The 18,487-nt window shown below is 36.1% G+C and overlaps 1 protein-coding gene across 2 annotated transcripts in view; it reads left to right on the plus strand.

Annotated features, from left to right (window-relative positions):
- LOC131364158 (cadherin-10) overlaps positions 1 to 16,986 on the plus strand; it is a 39,328-nt gene extending 22,342 nt beyond the window's left edge. For both annotated transcript variants that reach the window (XM_058407276.1, XM_058407275.1), the window contains exons 5-12: positions 1,918 to 2,085; positions 3,640 to 3,827; positions 4,779 to 5,032; positions 8,093 to 8,229; positions 10,608 to 10,726; positions 10,902 to 11,010; positions 11,332 to 11,583; positions 15,857 to 16,986. In XM_058407276.1, the coding sequence (XP_058263259.1) occupies positions 1,918 to 2,085; positions 3,640 to 3,827; positions 4,779 to 5,032; positions 8,093 to 8,229; positions 10,608 to 10,726; positions 10,902 to 11,010; positions 11,332 to 11,583; positions 15,857 to 16,347 (1,718 nt within the window). In that variant the 3' untranslated portion in view covers positions 16,348 to 16,986. The remainder of the gene's footprint in view (positions 1 to 1,917; positions 2,086 to 3,639; positions 3,828 to 4,778; positions 5,033 to 8,092; positions 8,230 to 10,607; positions 10,727 to 10,901; positions 11,011 to 11,331; positions 11,584 to 15,856) is intronic.
- Positions 16,987 to 18,487: the final 1,501 nt, after the last annotated feature.

Below are 18,487 nucleotides of genomic sequence, written 5' to 3' on the forward strand. Positions count from 1 at the left end.
AACCAGGGTATGTGGTGGAAACCTAAGAGAACATGGGGAGAACGCAAACAGTAACCTGAGCCTTGGATCGGCCTTGCCTTTATTAAAATAAAAACAAAAAAAAAACACGGGACTGATATGTGAACTGAAGAAGCAGATCAGGTTTTAAATTCTTTGCTTCAAATTGCAATATGGTGTGTCATTAAAGAAAGAGAAGTGTAAAAATGTAACAAGGAAGATTTATATAATGGTATACCTTATACTGAGATTGCAAGCATTCCCAAATCATCTACTAGGAGTCTAGTATATTGCCATTTTATAAAACATTTAGTTCTGGTCCACTAATCAGATTGAAAAAGCAGCTTTCCAAGACTACTTAGATTTCATATAAGCTCACAGGGACTTTTTACTGTGTATCACTCTTCTCGCATGTGTTCCCACTTAAAATTCAAATCATAGTTATAGTACATGAATATTACTTTGGACATAAAATATGAAAGCTCATCAGATGATGATATAAAGGAAGAAGCAAAGCCAATTTCAACAGCACCATTTTCTAGGTGTGGAAACATCACAGATTGGTAGATTTGGATGTTTCAGAGAGGAGCCAACACAAATCTAATACTCTAAAGCAAACAGTATGGGCTGTCAGTTGCTTTAACTCTTGTCTCCATGAAAAACAGCACACTGTCGACTTCAAAAGTCATCAAAAAGTCAGAGGTAAGTGCAGTGTTACAGGATTTTTATGGATCCATTCAGAAGAGTAAGGTAGAGCTTTACTGCATCATTAGCTAACTTCAGGTCTGGATGGGGATAAATTTTTACATCAGTGAACTCTCTCTTAATCGTACATGCAGTTTGATTCAGGACTCAGAATTCATCTCAGCCAACAATGTTTTTAAAGGTGCTGTAAAACAAATCTGATGGGGCAGTAAAGATATAACACTCTACTGTCTGTTTTAATCCAATGACCTGTATCGATTGAGAACACAGACCTGGACAAACTGAAAAAAGAAAAGATTTTGGATATAATTACCTTGAAATAGAAATACCTTAGCAAAATATGTCTAAAGCAAAAGCTCTCTACCTGCAGCCAAAGAATAAGTGCTGTCAATGATATCAGCTGGTATACTGTCATTCCTTTGGGAGTAAATCAGCTGGCTCAAATGCTGCCCAGAATGTGCAATGAGGATAGGACACAATCATACACTAACCACAGGCTGAGGGCCATAATGATTGAAAAATGGTCTGATCTAGGACTGGAAGCAAGGGAGATTATGGCAAAGAGTGGGCACAGGTATGCTAGCTGTTTTTTTTTCCCTATAGCACACCTAATGTAAATAAATCTCTGCAAAATTATCAATAAAAAATTATGTTTTTTTGTGGGTCAGAAAACGTGCTAAAATTCTACTGCTAATCAGTACCAGTAGATTATTATTATTTCATCAGACACACCGTTGACGGGAACAGTAAACTAGTCATTATGTTGGCATGGCAACACACAACGCTCTCTACACCCATGACTTCCTAGGGATCTATTTCATTAGCAAAGGAAATATATATAAAAAAATATATATAGTTGGTCATATTTTGTCTGAATAATCAGTTACTTGATATTTCTTTGTAGAATAGTTTTATAAAAGCAAAATCACCATCACAGTCATTTAGTTATACTGAATACTGATATGAATATTTTATTTAATTCACAACAGATAAATCCACTGTGGATTTCAGGTGTGTAAATACAGATGTAATTAGTCATATTTCCATATTTAATACACAATTTTACATATAATTTTTATAGATGGACTTGGATAGCTACACAATGGAAAATAAGTATGTTCTGATAATGAAGTTACATTCCAAATATTACAAAATATCAGATACAACCTACCAATGTTAAGGTCCTAACAGGCATACACTTTTGTTTTCCATCAGGTGTGATAAGGACAGCGCTGCCCAATATGATTCGGGAGAACAGGGAACACTACCAGGTGGTAATCCAGGCTAAGGACATGGCAGGACAGATGGGAGGTCTTTCAGGGACTGCCACAGTCAATATCACACTGCTGGATGTCAACAACAGCCCTCCTCGCTTCCCACATAGTAAATCCTTGCTTATACTTGCTGCACATGTGAACATCATTAAGAAGAAAAAATCAAGGTCACTGTATTATGTTATGTCAAACATAATCCTTAAAGAGACCTTTGTGTAAACCTTGTGTGTGTTCTATAATTGACTTTTCTTTAAACAACCCTAAGGTCAAGATGCATGTGAATGTTTTCATGTCCTGTATGCAGTGCCCTGAATAAGCTTTTATAAAAAAACAAAACAAAATCACAATATTTGAATATTTTTAACAACAGAAACATAATTGGCAAGAGGAGACTATCCACCAAAAGTCAGTAATCATGTAAGAAAGGCATTTGCCATAGAAGCAACCACAGGGCTAAAGGTAACACCGTAGGAGCTGGTGAGATGAAAACTTGTATAAGAGAAGCTGATCAGAGGACGACCTTAAGCTAGAGAGTCCACAAATCCTTCTGAAAGAGTTTTGACAAAAAAGCCATTAGCCATTTACAGTTTGCCAACTTAGAAGACTAAGAAGAAGTGGAAAAAGGTTCTTTGGTCTGATGAGACCACTTTGAACATTTTGGCCTTAGCACAAAGTGCTAAGTTAGGCAGAAACCCAACAATGTCAATCACTATGAGAACATAGTGGCACCATGGGGCAAAAAGTTTACAGGCAAATTCAGGGTAAATGCTAAAAAAATGTGTTTCATTCTGCTTGAGACTTGAGTCTGGGATAAAGGTATAATAGTCCAACATCCCCAAGCATACTACCAAAGCTGAAAACCAAGAATCTGAATATGTTAGAATGGCCAAGTCAAAGCCTAGACCTGAATCTGACTAATAATCTGTGTTAGGTCTTTTTAATAAAATTTGCTTTATAAAAAACCTCAAGCATATGCAGAAATATATTAGGATCCAGATGTGCAAAGAGACAAATCCCAGAAGGCTTGCAGCGATAATTGCAGCCAGGGTGGTTCTGCCAAGTATTGACACAGGGGGTGAATACTTGTGTAACCAATACCAATATAGCATGTTCAAATTTTGAATATATTCTTTAAATCAAATTGTAAGAATCCAATCAAAGAACAAGCTATAACTCTGCAAAATGTAGACAAGTTCAAGAAAGTGAATACTTATGCAAGGCACATTAAATCTCTGTTGGACACATTTACATGCTTGTCATGAAAACTAATATGAAAAAATGAGATATTTCTAATGGAAGTAGACATTAAATATGTATGTATATGTGTGTGCAAGAGAGCGATAGAGAAAGGAGAATAGAGAGGGCAATAGAGCTTCTTTTAGTTTGATAATCCCTCTTTTTGCTACACTCTTAAATCCAGTGCATGAGGCAACACCAGAAAAAATAAGCCTAGGAAAAAATAGGCATACACATGAAAACTCCAGTGGTTCACTGGAGCTAAAATTCTATTAAACAATAACCATAGAGGGGCAGCTTTGTGTCTCCCCTGAGACGTGGGTAAACAAATAGACAAATGCACTCCACAGTGGCAGAGAGAACAAAAGGTTCACTCAAGCACAGGGATGTTTACTCAATTTACTCACTTTCCTCGTTCCTTCCCGAGGTGCGTACCATCTCTCCACGGTCGAGTCAGCTGAAGTGGGATCTTCTGTTGGCCGGATAAAAGCAAATGATGCAGATGCGGGGGAGAATGCCGAAATGTGGTACAGCATTTTGGATGGCGATGGACAGGATGTATTCAGTGTCATCACAGATGGAACTACTCAGGAAGGGGTGATCATAATCAAGAAGGTGAATCAACAGACATCACATGTTTTAAACGTCTGAATCCTGTGAATTGCTATAATCCAATGCTCAGTACCAACGACCCACCTTCCACCATTCTCTAGGGATGGGATAATATTACTATGATGCTACATAGTGATAATGAAATTATACTTTCCAAAAATAATTGGCATATTGTGTCTATAAACAGAACCTCACTTGAATTGTAATTCAATATTATGTCATATGTACTTGCATTATATACTGCAAAAGTATTATTTTAAAGATTAAAATGATACTATTTTTTCATACCTTTCCACCCAAGCTCTTTGCAGTTTCTGTCATTCCCAAATTCAAGTTGCAAATTCACACAATCATCTGCATACATATGCATCTGGAGTTAAGACTGCTGAGAAAGTAATCCCTTCAATCAGAGACATCATGTCCTATTAACTTTACAAAGATGCTTAATTCCATTCACTGCCAAAGACTCCTTTATTCCCTTTTGTATTGTATAGGGCTCTACTGAATTCGTTAAGCTTCCCTTAGTCTTAGCCTTAGCTCTCTCTCTCTCTCTCTCTCTCTCTCTCTCTCTCTCTGTCTGTCTTTTGCTTGGGTGAGGCTTTCAAAAAAGCTGTGGCCATTATCCAAAGTCTATTATTAAAATACGAATTAGAGATAGATACAGAGGTACAGAAAAGGCAAAAAACCCTTGAGTCTCTAATCTACATGCAATTAAAATTATGTATTAAGGTCAGTCATTGGCAAATTAACCAAAAAGATGCTTCACATAGAAGAACAGGGGGAATGATTCGCAAGAGCATAACGTAGTTGATCAGTTTTAAATGAGAAAAGTTCAGCAGAAGCAAAAAGATAAAAAATAGTGCACCTTTCTGAAGCTGAAAAGACCAGAAGAAGGATTTTAGAACCAAACTACATTTAGATCTCTCTTTTTTTAACTGCTTCTTTGCTTCTCAGCCCCTAGATTATGAAAGCAAGAGGATGTACTCACTGCGTGTTCAGGTCATGAACACACATCTGGATCGGCGATTCGAACATCTGGGTCCATTCAGCGACACAGCTACAGTCAGGATTGCAGTCACAGATGTGGATGAACCACCTGTATTTGGTCGGACCCATTATATCTTTGAGGTGGATGAGGACACATTACCTGGAAGTCCTGTAGGAACTGTAAGTGCCCGTGACCCTGATGCTGCCAATCACCTTGTCAAGTAAGTGATGGTTGAAACCTTTCTAAATGTCATGTTTATTTATTTGTTTGTTTATTTCATCTCACCACAGAGCTGTTTAGCCTATTCAATTTTACAAAAATGTATTTTCATATATATATATATATATATATATATATATATATATATATATATATATGTATATATATATATATACACTATATTGCCAAAAGTATTCGCTCACCTGCCTTGACTCGCATATGAACTTAAGTGACATCCCATTCCTAATGCATAGGGTTCAATATGACGTCGGTCCACCCTTTGCAGCTATAACAGCTTCAACTCTTCTGGGAAGGCTGTCCACAAGGTTTAGGAGTGTGTTTATGGGAATTTTTGACCATTCTTCCAGAAGCGCATTTGTGAGGTCACACACTGATGTTGGACGAGAAGGCCTGGCTCTCAGTCTCCGCTCTAATTCATCCCAAAGGTGTTCTATCAGGTTGAGGTCAGGACTCTGTGCAGGCCAGGCAAGTTCATCCACACCAGACTCTGTCATCCATGTCTTTATGGACCTTGCTTTGTGCACTGGTGCACAGTCATGTTGGAAGAGGAAGGGGCCAGCTCCAAACTGTTCCCACAAATTTGGGAGCATGGAATTGTCCAAAATGTCTTGGTATGCTGAAGCATTCAGAGTTCCTTTCACTGGAACTAAGGGGCCAAGCCCAGCTCCTGAGAAAACAACCCCACACCATAATCCCCCCTCCACCAAACTTTACACTTGGCACAATGCAGTCAGACAAGTACCGTTCTGGCAACCGCCAAACCCAGACTCGTCCATCAGATTGCCAGATGGAGAAGCGCGATTCGTCACTCCAGAGAACGCGTCTCCACTGCTCTAGAGTCCAGTGGCGGCGTGCTTTACACCACTGCATCCGACGCTTTGCATTGCACTTGGTGATGTATGGCTTGGATGCAGCTGCTTGGCCATGGAAACCCATTCCATGAAGCTCTCTGCGCACTGTTCTTGAGCTAATCTGAAGGCCACATGAAGTTTGGAGGTCTGTAGCGATTGACTCTGCAGAAAGTTGGCGACCTCTTCACACTATGCACCTCAGCATCCGCTGACCCCGCTCCGTCAGTTTACGTGGCCTACCACTTCGTGGCTGAGTTGCTGTCGTTCCCAAACACTTCCACGTTCTTATAATACAGCTGACAGTTGACTGTGGAATATTTAGGAGCGAGGAAATTTCACGACTGGATTTGTTGCACAGGTGGCATCCTATCACAGTTCCACGCTGGAATTCACTGAGCTCCTGAGAGTGACCCATTTTTTCACAAATGTTTGTAAAAAACATTGGTGTTGTTTACATAGGTCTGCATGCCTAGGTGCTTGATTTTATACACCTGTGGCCATGGAAGTGATTGGAACACCTGATTTTGATTATTTGGATGGGTGAGCGAATACTTTTGGCAATATAGTGTATATATATATATATATATATATATATATATATATATATATATATATATATATATATATATATATATATATATATATATATTAATAAACATAGACTGGTAATTCCTATTTAAGAAAATCTTAGTGAATGTCAAGCCAAAAAAACAAAAAACAGATTAGACAGACAGATACATCATGAAGCAAATTTTCACTTAGATAAAATCCGCTACCAGAATGCATTCACCAGTGTATTGCATGAGAATGTATTTGATTTGACCACTGCTTTATCTGAAAAAAGCAGAAAAGCATAATTTTAGGTGTCTGTCATAGATGATGTAGATAACAGTATTCATTTTAAAATGTTTATAAGCATTTTATAAAAATTTAGTGAAAATTAAACATTGACTGATATTGCTGCTCTTAACAAAACATGTTAGTACAATTTCACAAATTTGTTTTCTAAACCAAAAAGTACCCTGTCATAATGTGAGGTTATGCAACACGGCATTAACTAAAGCACTGTTTTGTATGAGTGATGGTTTGCTATATTCAGTTACAGTTTTAGTGAAGAACCAGGCTAGCAAAATATGTGAAATATGAGCATAATGACATATTAAAAACTGACACGTAATGATCCATTATAATATCTCCTCCTGTCTAGTTGGTTAAATCAAATTTCAGCTTTTCATCTTCACGTATTTGTCTGTATGTGGCTGTGTTGTCTTTGTGTGCATATCATTGGAAAGGTGAAAGAAAAGCAAATTATTCATGAATTCCCTGCTGGTAATTTTCCCAAGGAAGTTGAGTGGCATGAGTACAGACATTGTTTATTCCAATATTCTCATGCACAACCCGTTTGAATTCCTTCCAACTTCTGTAAGTCACAAACGTGATTTGAAAGAGCCTGCATTGTTTTTGTTCTAATATACACTCACAGACACACACACACACACAGTCTGAAAAGCAGAAAGCTGTCACTCTGACTCTGTACAACACATCGTACTACACTGCATATTTAAATGTCACCAGAATATATAAGTTGACATTGATAAATGGGTCTAAAATGAGGGATTTCCTTGCTTTCCTTCCTGACAACAAAAGAAATAGGATACTCAGAGCGATCAGCAGTTGAGCCCTTTTAAATGAGACCTAACAAAATGTCACCTTATTAAAGCACAGTCGCTCCCAGGTGAAAAGATTTCCATTTAATCATAGCTACCTAATACATCCAGCTGAGAATATAATCAGCAAATGTATTGTGTAAATAAATATATTATTCTACAAATGTCATTAAATACTATGGAAAATTACTGAAGGAACTATATTTGTGGGAGCAGTAACTGGCTCAGTCCAAACACACTTAGCTGTTTTGCTTTTAACATTGATTTGGCCGATAACATATTTCGTTCTAATTGGCAAGTCAAACCGTATATACTCTAACATTTATGAATAATAAACTAGTGCCTAAGTGTTTATTTGGCCGCTTCCCAAATGCAAGCCTTGTTCAGGGTCATTAGTAATAACTATATGATGAACACTGCTTGCCTGCACTAAAGTCTAAAAATGTGTGTGCTTTCTCCCTCTGCTGGTCCATAATCACTCTTCTTCTGGCCTGTATTCCATATGGGCATTCTCCTCTGCAGATACACCATCGATCGACACACAGACCTAGAGAGGCTGTTTAATATTGACTCCAACAATGGCACCATCAGCATATTGCAAGCTCTGGACAGAGAGACCTCCAAATGGCACAATATCTCCGTCCTAGCCACCGAAATCAGTGAGTTTCCTTTTTACTTTTTTCTTCTTTTTTTTTTACAACAGAATTGTTATGAAGTTAACAGTAACATACTTAATAGGGAGCAAAAGCATGCTTTACTTTGTTTTGAGTTTTAGCACATTTTTTCATTTGAGTTGAGCACATTAGGTGTGAACAAAGAAATGTGTCCTTCAATTTGTCAATTTAACAATGCTGAAAATGTTTTGGAATCAATAAAAATTAAATTACATCTTCAAAATCCTCTTTTTGCAACATGCATAATTCAGACATTCACTAGAAGTGGAACGCAATTCTTGTATCTGTTTACTGACCCAAATAGTTTTATATCTTTACCTTAGTTTTATATATAGTTTTATAATAGTTTATATATCTACCTTATATTATAACCTACTCTAATATAATTCAGTTTAATGTTATCTGCTTAATAAGATATTACACATATTCACCACACACACAACCACCTGCCCACACACCTACCCACACACACTAGTCTTGCCTTTTGGGAAAAAATAATAATAATAAAAAATGTTCATATCTGTATTTGTATTTGTTTAGAACACGTCTATGAAATCAAAAATACATTCAATCTAATATGTATAAAAACAAATGCCAATAAACTGCTGTGTTCTGTTTTTTCATTACTTTATTTATTCCTAATGCAAGCTCATGTCAGAAGAGAAACAGCCCATATGGAATTGTTAAATTTTTTATTGTCTTAGCTGCCTGTTCCTTGCTCAAAGACAGAACATATGTTCTTATATAGTGTTAAAATAATAAATAATATATAATGCTCTAATATATATATATATATATATATATATATATATATATACACACTATATATATGTATATATATATATAAATATACATACATATATATATATATATATATATGTGTGTGTGTGTGTGTGTGTGTGTGTGTGCGGTATAAAGTTAGCCAACAGCAATATATATATATATATATATATATATATATATATATAGAGAGAGAGAGAGAGAGAGAGAGAGATACATATATAGATTTGTATTCATTTCATTCAGAGATGTCACTGCTTTCCAAGTTCATATGCAAGAGACTTAACAAAAGGTGTAATATAAAGAACTTAGGGACATCATCAAGGAACAGAATACAGCAATATGTTAGCATGGAATCAGAGGCTTGACCTTAAAGACAAGGTTAGGTTTTATAGGTTTTTGAAAAGATGAGATGAAAATTACAAGCACCAGAGTGATGGGAAAAGAAAAAGCACACCAAGCATACTACCCTTGTGTAGAACTGACTCACTTGTCTTATTAATGATGTGCTGAAGCAGCAGGTTTATTTCTGAATGTATTTAGCATTTTAGTTGCATAAATCCAAGCGCTTGCCTGAAAACCCAGTGGATGGTACTCCATCTTCCAGAAATAAATGAGGCATAGAGTTTTCAGGGCAAAAAAGTGCCATTTTCTTGAGTAGTTCAAATCAGTCAATCAACCCAAACCCAGTTAAAATGATTCTCACTGACTAAAAGAAAAAAGGTCCCCAACCAGAAGGAACTGAAAATGACTTCATTAGAGATATGGCAGAGTGTAACCGTAAAGAATGGTGTTCAAATTCTAACTTTATTTCAAAGTTCTCTTGTGTTGCCCAGTCACAAATGGTTCCCTGAAATAATGGAGCCATGAATCAAAGAGCTGTGATACACTCAAACCTTGTATTGATATGGTGGCCTTTAAATGGAAAAGACAAAAACAAAACAAACAACTGTACAGCAAATCAGGAACAACAAAAACACAACATCAAATTAAAAAATTCAACAAAACCGAACTTTCAGACATACATCAAAACCAAAAAATAAATAAATAAAAAAAATAACAGCAAATTTGGAAATGCTATCATAATTTACCAATGGAAATGGTAGGTCCTTATGGAACACCCCATACCTGCAAAAATAATCTAGTTAATGAAAATATGTCATTAAAGTTACTTATTATAGTAGGGTGAAATTCTTCAGAATACCTTCACCTTCCTTTATATCAGTTTTCAGCCTTTGGAAAGTCATATTAATGCACTGCCATGCTGACAGCATTTCTAAAATAACATCAGATAAATGCTACTAACATCAATAAACATGAATAAAGGTATGAGTACATTCATTATGTCTCATAATGACTCTTACTGCAAACATTCTCCAGATCTCTGTTTTCTTTTTCCGTTACATTTTCTGATTTGCTGTTTTGTAATTGAATTTTGCTTATTGATTTAATTTAATCTGATGTTACATAGCCAAAACATCACAGCTAATGCACTGTATAGCAAACCATTATAATAACCTGAAGACATCTGAACACATCTGCCTTTCAATGACTGCTAACACAAACACGTTTCTCACATTCAGGCACATCTCTACAAACTCGAGTCCCTGTGTTTATCAAAGTCCGGGATGTAAACGATAATGCTCCTGAGTTTGCCATGTATTATGAGACCTTTGTCTGTGAAAATGTCAAAGCTGGACAGGTATGTGATCGGTTCATCAGATTCCACTTTTTAAGCCAAATGTATGATTATTTTTATGTCCTTTATAGTTTCATATTTGTCCACAATTACTGCACATACCATAATGAAATGACATGAAGAACCCGAGCAGAAAATGTTCCAAGAATGACAATAATATTACCGGATTGTATTTTAGCTCATTCAGACCATAAGTGCAGTGGATACGGACGAGCCACTTGTCGCACATAAGTTTGTCTTCAGCCTGAGCACAGTCAACCCTAACTTCACCATTTTTGACAATGAAGGTAAATATCACAGGATGAAATACAACTGATTATGTGAAATCCTGTAATACATTTGAGTATTATTCTCCATACGTAGATATAACAGATATATTTTGGCCCCAGTAGTAATACACTCTAAAGAACATTTAGGTCTGTGTCAGGAGATTATTGTAATTATTGATTAATAAAATACAATTTTTTAAAATAAACAGGTTTGAAATAAATATTAGCACTGCTGAATTATCTCAGCATAAAGAGATACAGCAATCACACGGTTGTTTCCCAGCATTGATAACAGAGACATGGCCATTAATCCTGGTGATTTTGTTGTTTACTCTCCAGATAACACAGCACGGATATTGACACGCAGGGGCAGCTTTAACCGACACGAGATGAGCTCATACCTGCTGCCCGTGGTGATCTCAGACAATGACTACCCAATACAGAGCAGTACAAGCACTCTGACCGTGCGAGTGTGTGCCTGTGACAGCCGTGGGAACGTGCAGTCATGCAGTACTGAAGCCCTACTGCTTGCTGCCGGCCTGAGCACCGGGGCTCTCATTGCCATCTTACTCTGTATCATCATACTACTCAGTGAGTAGAGCTTACAGTAGCAGAACCTGTCCAAAGTATCCATTGTGGAGCTTTTCATGCTACTCTAATATTTGACTAAAATGGTAATTGAAAATAATTTGATGACAGAGCAGTTTGTGGGCAAATACTTTAGTTCACTTTAATTATATTTAATAGCAACATCATGGTTTGTTGTTTTTTTCACTGTTCTTTTAAAAGTTTGCTCAATCTCACTGAAATCATACTCAATCAATAACAATAAACAAATGTACAATTCACGAATAATTTTGGCAGCTTTTAGATGCTCAAATAGGTTTTGGTCTTTATAACAATGCTTAAATACAATAGTGCAAACATTTCAATTCTTATTTGACAATTCTTATTAAGTCCATAATGAACCTTTCTCAGAAAATATGTGGTATGCCAAACATATAACTGATAATCCGTTTTCATTCAGAATAACAGAAAGACCACAAGTAATTGGTGAACTTATCCATTCCAGTGAAGACAGTATTGGTAATGAACTAATGTGTCTCAGGTTCACTACATTTTTGAGAAACAGAAAGTTTTAGAGGTGCGTATTAGCTGGTGCACAGGTTTAGGAATTTGGGTCAGGGGAAGATTAATTACCATACTTTTTTTTTCATTAATAATTGTATTGCAATTATTACTAAATTTGACCAAGGGTGAAATTGGATTGATTTTGATTTCTTTTCATTTCCAAGTTTTTAAGAGAGCAAACTGCAATATATTCATTCATTCATTCATTCATTGGACCTTCAAGGACATTAACCTCTTCAGGTTTGCATTGAACATGAAGTCTATCCTGTGAACACTGTGGCCAAGGTGGAAATAAATTCTGGATGGGATGCCAGTGCATCACATAACACCATGTATACACACATTCACACATTCAATCACACCTAGAAGGAATTTAGAGTAGCAATCCACTGACTGGCATATTTTTGAGAAGAAACCTAAATGGATGTTGAAAGCCCATGCTGAGTTTATAACTGTTTATAAAACATATTTTTAATTACATATTATGATCAACAGTGCAAACCTATTCGTTGTCATTCACAAGATCCTAGGGTAAATTTGGTGTGAATAAACTGAGTGGTATAAATGAGTGGTATAAATTATATTATACCGCTATTTTGTTTTATTTACGTACCATAAACCAAAAGAAGAAAACCTTGTTGAGTGATTATTTTGGCAGATGCCCTTATCCAGAGCAATTTCTATCAATCTTGTTTATACAACTGCAGCTTGGCATTGCTGAGATATGAACATGCAGAACAGTAGGCCAATGTCTTAACCACTGACGAACCGCTGATCGGTCAAGGCTAGAGTGCTATGTCAAAGTTTAGCAGAGATTTTAGCTTAAGCTTTAAGATGAAAAATGCCCAACAATGGTCGAAAGAACACTTTACAGTATGAGAACTGCACATTGTTCTGGCTGATTCCATAGTTGTAGGAAATTGAAACAAACTGTGAAAGAAAACAGATCATTTATCATTGTAGTCTGGGCAAAGTCATTAAGCTTTATGCCAGTCAGATGAGAGGAACCTTAGTTATAGAAAATTTCTAATTAGCTAAACCTGATTAAAGCACAATAGGGTGATTACATATTTCAAATTCACCATGTTGGTTTTCACCATACGTTAACTAAAACAATAAACCTGAAAATCAACAGTTCACGGTGACATTTTATCAAGTTTTCTGTTGGACTCTTTCAGATCTGCGTGTTCTACTTTAATCTTTTTTTCTCCTTTAATTTTCTACAAACAATCACAAACTAGGTTAAAAGTAGGGCACCCCATTAAGATGTTACTTCAGGTTATACTTACAGACTTACAGTCTTTTTTCCTCTCTCTCTCTCTCTCTCTCTCTCTCTCTCACACACACACACACACACCTACACACACACACACACACACACACACATTCAAAATGCAATGGTGGGAAAAATTGTTTTCATTATTAAATGCATGAAATTGACAGAAAGGCCTTTCTGCTGTTGTAAGCCCCTAAGTAGGTCACATGCCTCTGCCATCATAAAACACCACATTTACCTGGATCTACCTTAATGCAGCATAAAAATGCCCCCACCAAACTCAAACATTTGTTTATTTATTTATTTATTTATTTAGCAGCACTGAGCTAAAATATGCCACATTTGTTACCAGAGGCACTTTGATAGGACATTTTCTCAGTATGCCACTTAACCAAGCATGACTCATGTTCCACCAGAGGTAATATAATTTGTGTTAGTACAACTATTGGAGTCGCTATGTTTTTATCAGGTATTTCTGTGGCCAGGTTTGTAGTGTCATTATTAACTTGTAACCCACTGCCCTGTGATTCATCTCAGGTAATTTTGCTGCTAAATCACGTGTCCACAGTAGAGAATGTATGCAAAAGTATATAATAGTGAGTCCTAGCACACAACCATATAAATTCTGCTTTAATGGCACGTAAGGGTAATAGAAATATAATGATCTGGATGTAAATGTATAGATGCATCAGGCAGAATAAGCAGAATTTTTTGTCATATGTATATTATAAATTCTGGTTAAGCTCATTATATTTAACAGGTTATCATCTTCTACTATATCTGCTGAACTGCAGTAAGCGTCAAACAGTTTATTGTTGTGCATAGATTTCTGTCTTTATGACACCCTTTCCACCACTACTTCATTCTTGAGTAGACAGGTGATAGCACTGATGGTTAAACCTTAGCATTTATGACTCTTGAGTGCAATACCGTGACATTTGCTCATTACCTTCCCTTCCCCTCGCTCCACCGTTTTAGTTGTTCTTTCTGACAAGCTGTCCAATTCACCATCGCACTCCAGCACAGTAAAAAGATGGGCCACTGGGCCATGACAAGAAGCTGCTACCTTCACCTAAAACTACTCTTTTCACGCACTCACCCATACATACCCTCAACAAGCCCTCAGCACCTGTGGCCCTCCAGTCTGGGCATCATGCAGCACACACACCTCCTGCGGCGCCTCCTTCATAATTAACACCTGAGTGGGAGGCAGGGGCAATCGCTCCATTTACCTGCTGAGAGGAGAGAGAGCAGCCGCTGATCAGGAAATAAAAACAATCTGCCAAGAGGAGCACCTGCTCTCTTTTCAGACAGAATTTGTTCAGTATTCAAAAGAAAACAGAAAAAAAAAGATCTTAATGCCAAAAGATCTTAATTTCACATAAGTTCTGTGCATATCAACCCTTAAAAGAATTAAGAACAGAAAATAAATAAATAAATAAATAAATAAATAAATAAAGGTTGACTGACCCTGGTCAAATCACATCACTTTTGTTGCCCAAAAGCTCTTGGTTACACAATTGCACTTGTCTATATAGTTTACAGTTACAGTAAGGAAAGTATTTATAATCGAACTTGATCCAGTGTCACCCAGATGAGGATGGATTCTTCTTGGAATCTGTTTGCTCTTAAGGTTTCTCTTAAGATTTCTGGGAGTTTTTCCTTGCCACTGCTGCCTCTGGTTTGCTCATTATTCATAAATATAAGTTTTTAATTCTGAATTTTTTATCTTCCTTCAAAGCTGATTTGCAACAATGTCCATTGTTAACAATACCCATTAACCCTTAACTAAACTGAATGTATAACATGAAGACAAGGAGTAAAGTAAATCAAAACAACCTTATTTTTTCCCCTGAAACTTTAATACTTTAATACAGCCAGTTTGTAAAGTTTATATCCCCAGGCAGTACTAAGTATTTATCAGAGCTAGTATATGGCTCTTTTCGCACTATTCCTGACGCATATCATGTTTTGAAACACACTCCTCTGCATCTTCTGCTGAGCCCTACACAGTTTTATGCAATGCCAGCTCCATTCTTATATTTTTTCCTGCCCTCTGCCAGCCAGCGGCCTCTGTATGCTTTAATAATCTGATGAACTAGTAGTTCTCATCAGAGGATACTTGATTGTTCCCTGTTCTATTTACTTATTTTTATTTATATATTTATTTATTTATTTTGTGGCTTAATGACTGTGTATAATCCATTTTTACTAAGCATTTTTTCCCCTCTGGTCACTCACTAAATGAAGGTCACTCCCAGGGTTTGATCACAGCTTTTTCTCTTCCTTGTTGCTATGGTGATCATGTTGGCTTTCAGTCATTTTCTTCATATTTACCACTCTAGCTGATGTTATCCCATCCACTCACAGAATGTTTAGGGGACACAAAGCATTGTTTATCTCAACGGTTGCTATGGAAATGTTAATGTTTTTGTTTTCCTTTGCCCGTTTCTATAGTGATTGTGGTCATGTTTGCGGCACTGAGGCGGCAGAGGAAGAAAGAGCCTCTGATCATTTCCAAAGAGGACGTGAGGGACAACGTTGTGAGTTACAATGACGAAGGTGGAGGGGAGGAAGACACACAAGCCTTCGATATTGGCACTCTGAGGAACCCTGAAGTCATTGACACAAACAAGATGAGGCGTGACATCATCCCAGAAATGCTCTTCCCCTTCCGACGTGTCTCACCCATTAAGAACAACGCAGATGTGAGGGACTTTATTAATGGCCGTCTTCAGGAGAATGATTTGGACCCAGCAGCACCACCCTACGATTCTCTGGCCACTTATGCCTATGAGGGCAATGGTTCACTTGCAGAATCTCTCAGTTCTCTTGAATCTACAGCAACCGAAGGGGATCAAGATTTTGATTATCTTAGTCAGTGGGGGCCACCTTTCAAAAAACTGGCAGATATGTATATAGGAAAAGAGATTCATAGAGAGACTTAAGGTGATAATGTAACACTGTCCTGAGTATTCTGACTCATATCACTCCATGAGCTTACTCACATCAACAATCTTTTACCCAACTGTATAATCCACTTAGTGTCAGGAAACACTTGAAAATCATCCTCAAATGAATTGGGAGATTTGTTTAAAAAAATTATTTTCCTCCTCTCATTCTTGATCTACTTCTCATTATTCCTCTTCTATCTGTTTTATATTCCATAAAGATGCCTTTGAAGTTTAGGAATTTGTTGTGATCGATGGTGTGAATAATGTGTTTTGTATGTACGAACAGTGATAGCAGCTTTCTATACTATTGATGTTTACTGCAAATAAATGGAAAACAATCCGATTATTAGCTTAGCTTTTATTGCAAACCATATATAAAATAAATACATGTAAACTATTTGGTATCTTTGGTTAAGAGGAAGTGTTACAGTGGAAGTTTTTTATTGGTTCAAAGTGTCAATGTGTGCATTCATTTCAGCACATAGAATTAGAATTCCTGTACAATGAAAAGTGTAATCTTGTAGAAACCTGGTCATACAGTCCTCATTCTGGTCGAATGCTGTCATATTGTTTTATACTGTATTTATATTTTTATACTTATTTTGATAATAAAGCCTTGAAAATCTCAAATAATGAACTGACCAGTTTTAATCACAGCACAATGTTCTAATATTTCATCTGACACTTTCCTAGGACCTTATCTATCTATCTATCTATCTATCTATCTATCTATCTATCTATCTATCTATCTATCTATCTATCTATCTATCTGTCTGTCTGTCTGTCTGTCTGTCTGTCTGTCTGTCTATCTATCTATCTATCTATCTATCTATCTATCTATCTATCTATCTATCTATCTATCTATCTATCTATCTATCTATCTATCTATCTATTTTTATAATGTGTAAAACTGCTACCTCCTTTCAGATTTAATGCATTTTGTATAAAGTAGAAAAAGGATAATATAATATAATATAATATAATATAATATAATATAATATAATATAATATAATATAATATAATATAATATAATATAATATAATATAATATAATATAATATCCACTCCATATGTGAATAAAGTATAACTAATCACAAAGTGACTTAGTTATACAAACATAAAAAATACAAAACAAGCAAACAAACAAACAAAAAAAAAATCAGGGAGAGAAAAAAAAAGAAAAACAAAAGGAACTGGTAAGATAATAAAAAACAGCTTGGTAGCATCAAGAAAGAACTTAGCGCTGATAGCATGTGAGCCTGGATTGTGCATGTGTATGTGTTTGTGGATGTGCTACATCTGTACATGTGCAATTAGTAATCAGATGACCTTGAATGTGAGAGTGATTGTGTGTAATGGGAAATGGAATCCAAATCAACCATGTTGTGATGAGTCCATGGCTGAGGTCTCATGTCTGAGTCCTTTTGTGAGAGGACAGGAGCAATTCAATCATTCTTCGATATCCTTATTTGTTGTAATATATTTGCTGTTTATTTGATTACAATTTTAATTCTCTCTATAAGATAGCACTTCTTATTTTCACGCTGCCTTTCATGTAAAAACTAATTTAAAAATACTTTCACAGGCATTATTAAGAACTTTAATCCACTGATTAATGCAAAAGCAGGGGTTTACAGTATGTATATGCCTGAACATAAAGGTTTTTGTTTTCAGTCCTTTGAAAGATCATATTTCATCACCCCTTTATACACTGGTGTTTGTCTCCAGATGATTACCAACTGGAGCAGATTTTAATTTGCACTTTAAATACATGGACATCTGCCAGAGTAGCAGGGTAGTGGTTTTGAAAGAGAAAATTTTACAGAGAAAAGTAACATTTCACAAATTGTGTTTTATGGATTTTGATCTACATGAACAACTTTAGGATATTTGTGCAGTGTTTGATGTCCTGAAGAGTTGGGCAGAGGGAATACAATATGTGGACATTGTTTTCAGAATGAGCAGCACCTCTACAGTTAATAATTGAGAATAGGATCCACCTTCTATGCTGAACATAATTTTTCACAAGACTTAATGCACAACTTTATGTGTTTATTTTTTAACATATATTAGAAGAATCCTAATAATACCAATTAACATCTTGACATTAGAACCAGACTGGGGTATCAGGAAC

Source organism: Hemibagrus wyckioides, linkage group LG13 (genome assembly GCF_019097595.1).
Source record: "Hemibagrus wyckioides isolate EC202008001 linkage group LG13, SWU_Hwy_1.0, whole genome shotgun sequence".
NCBI lineage: Eukaryota > Metazoa > Chordata > Actinopteri > Siluriformes > Bagridae > Hemibagrus > Hemibagrus wyckioides.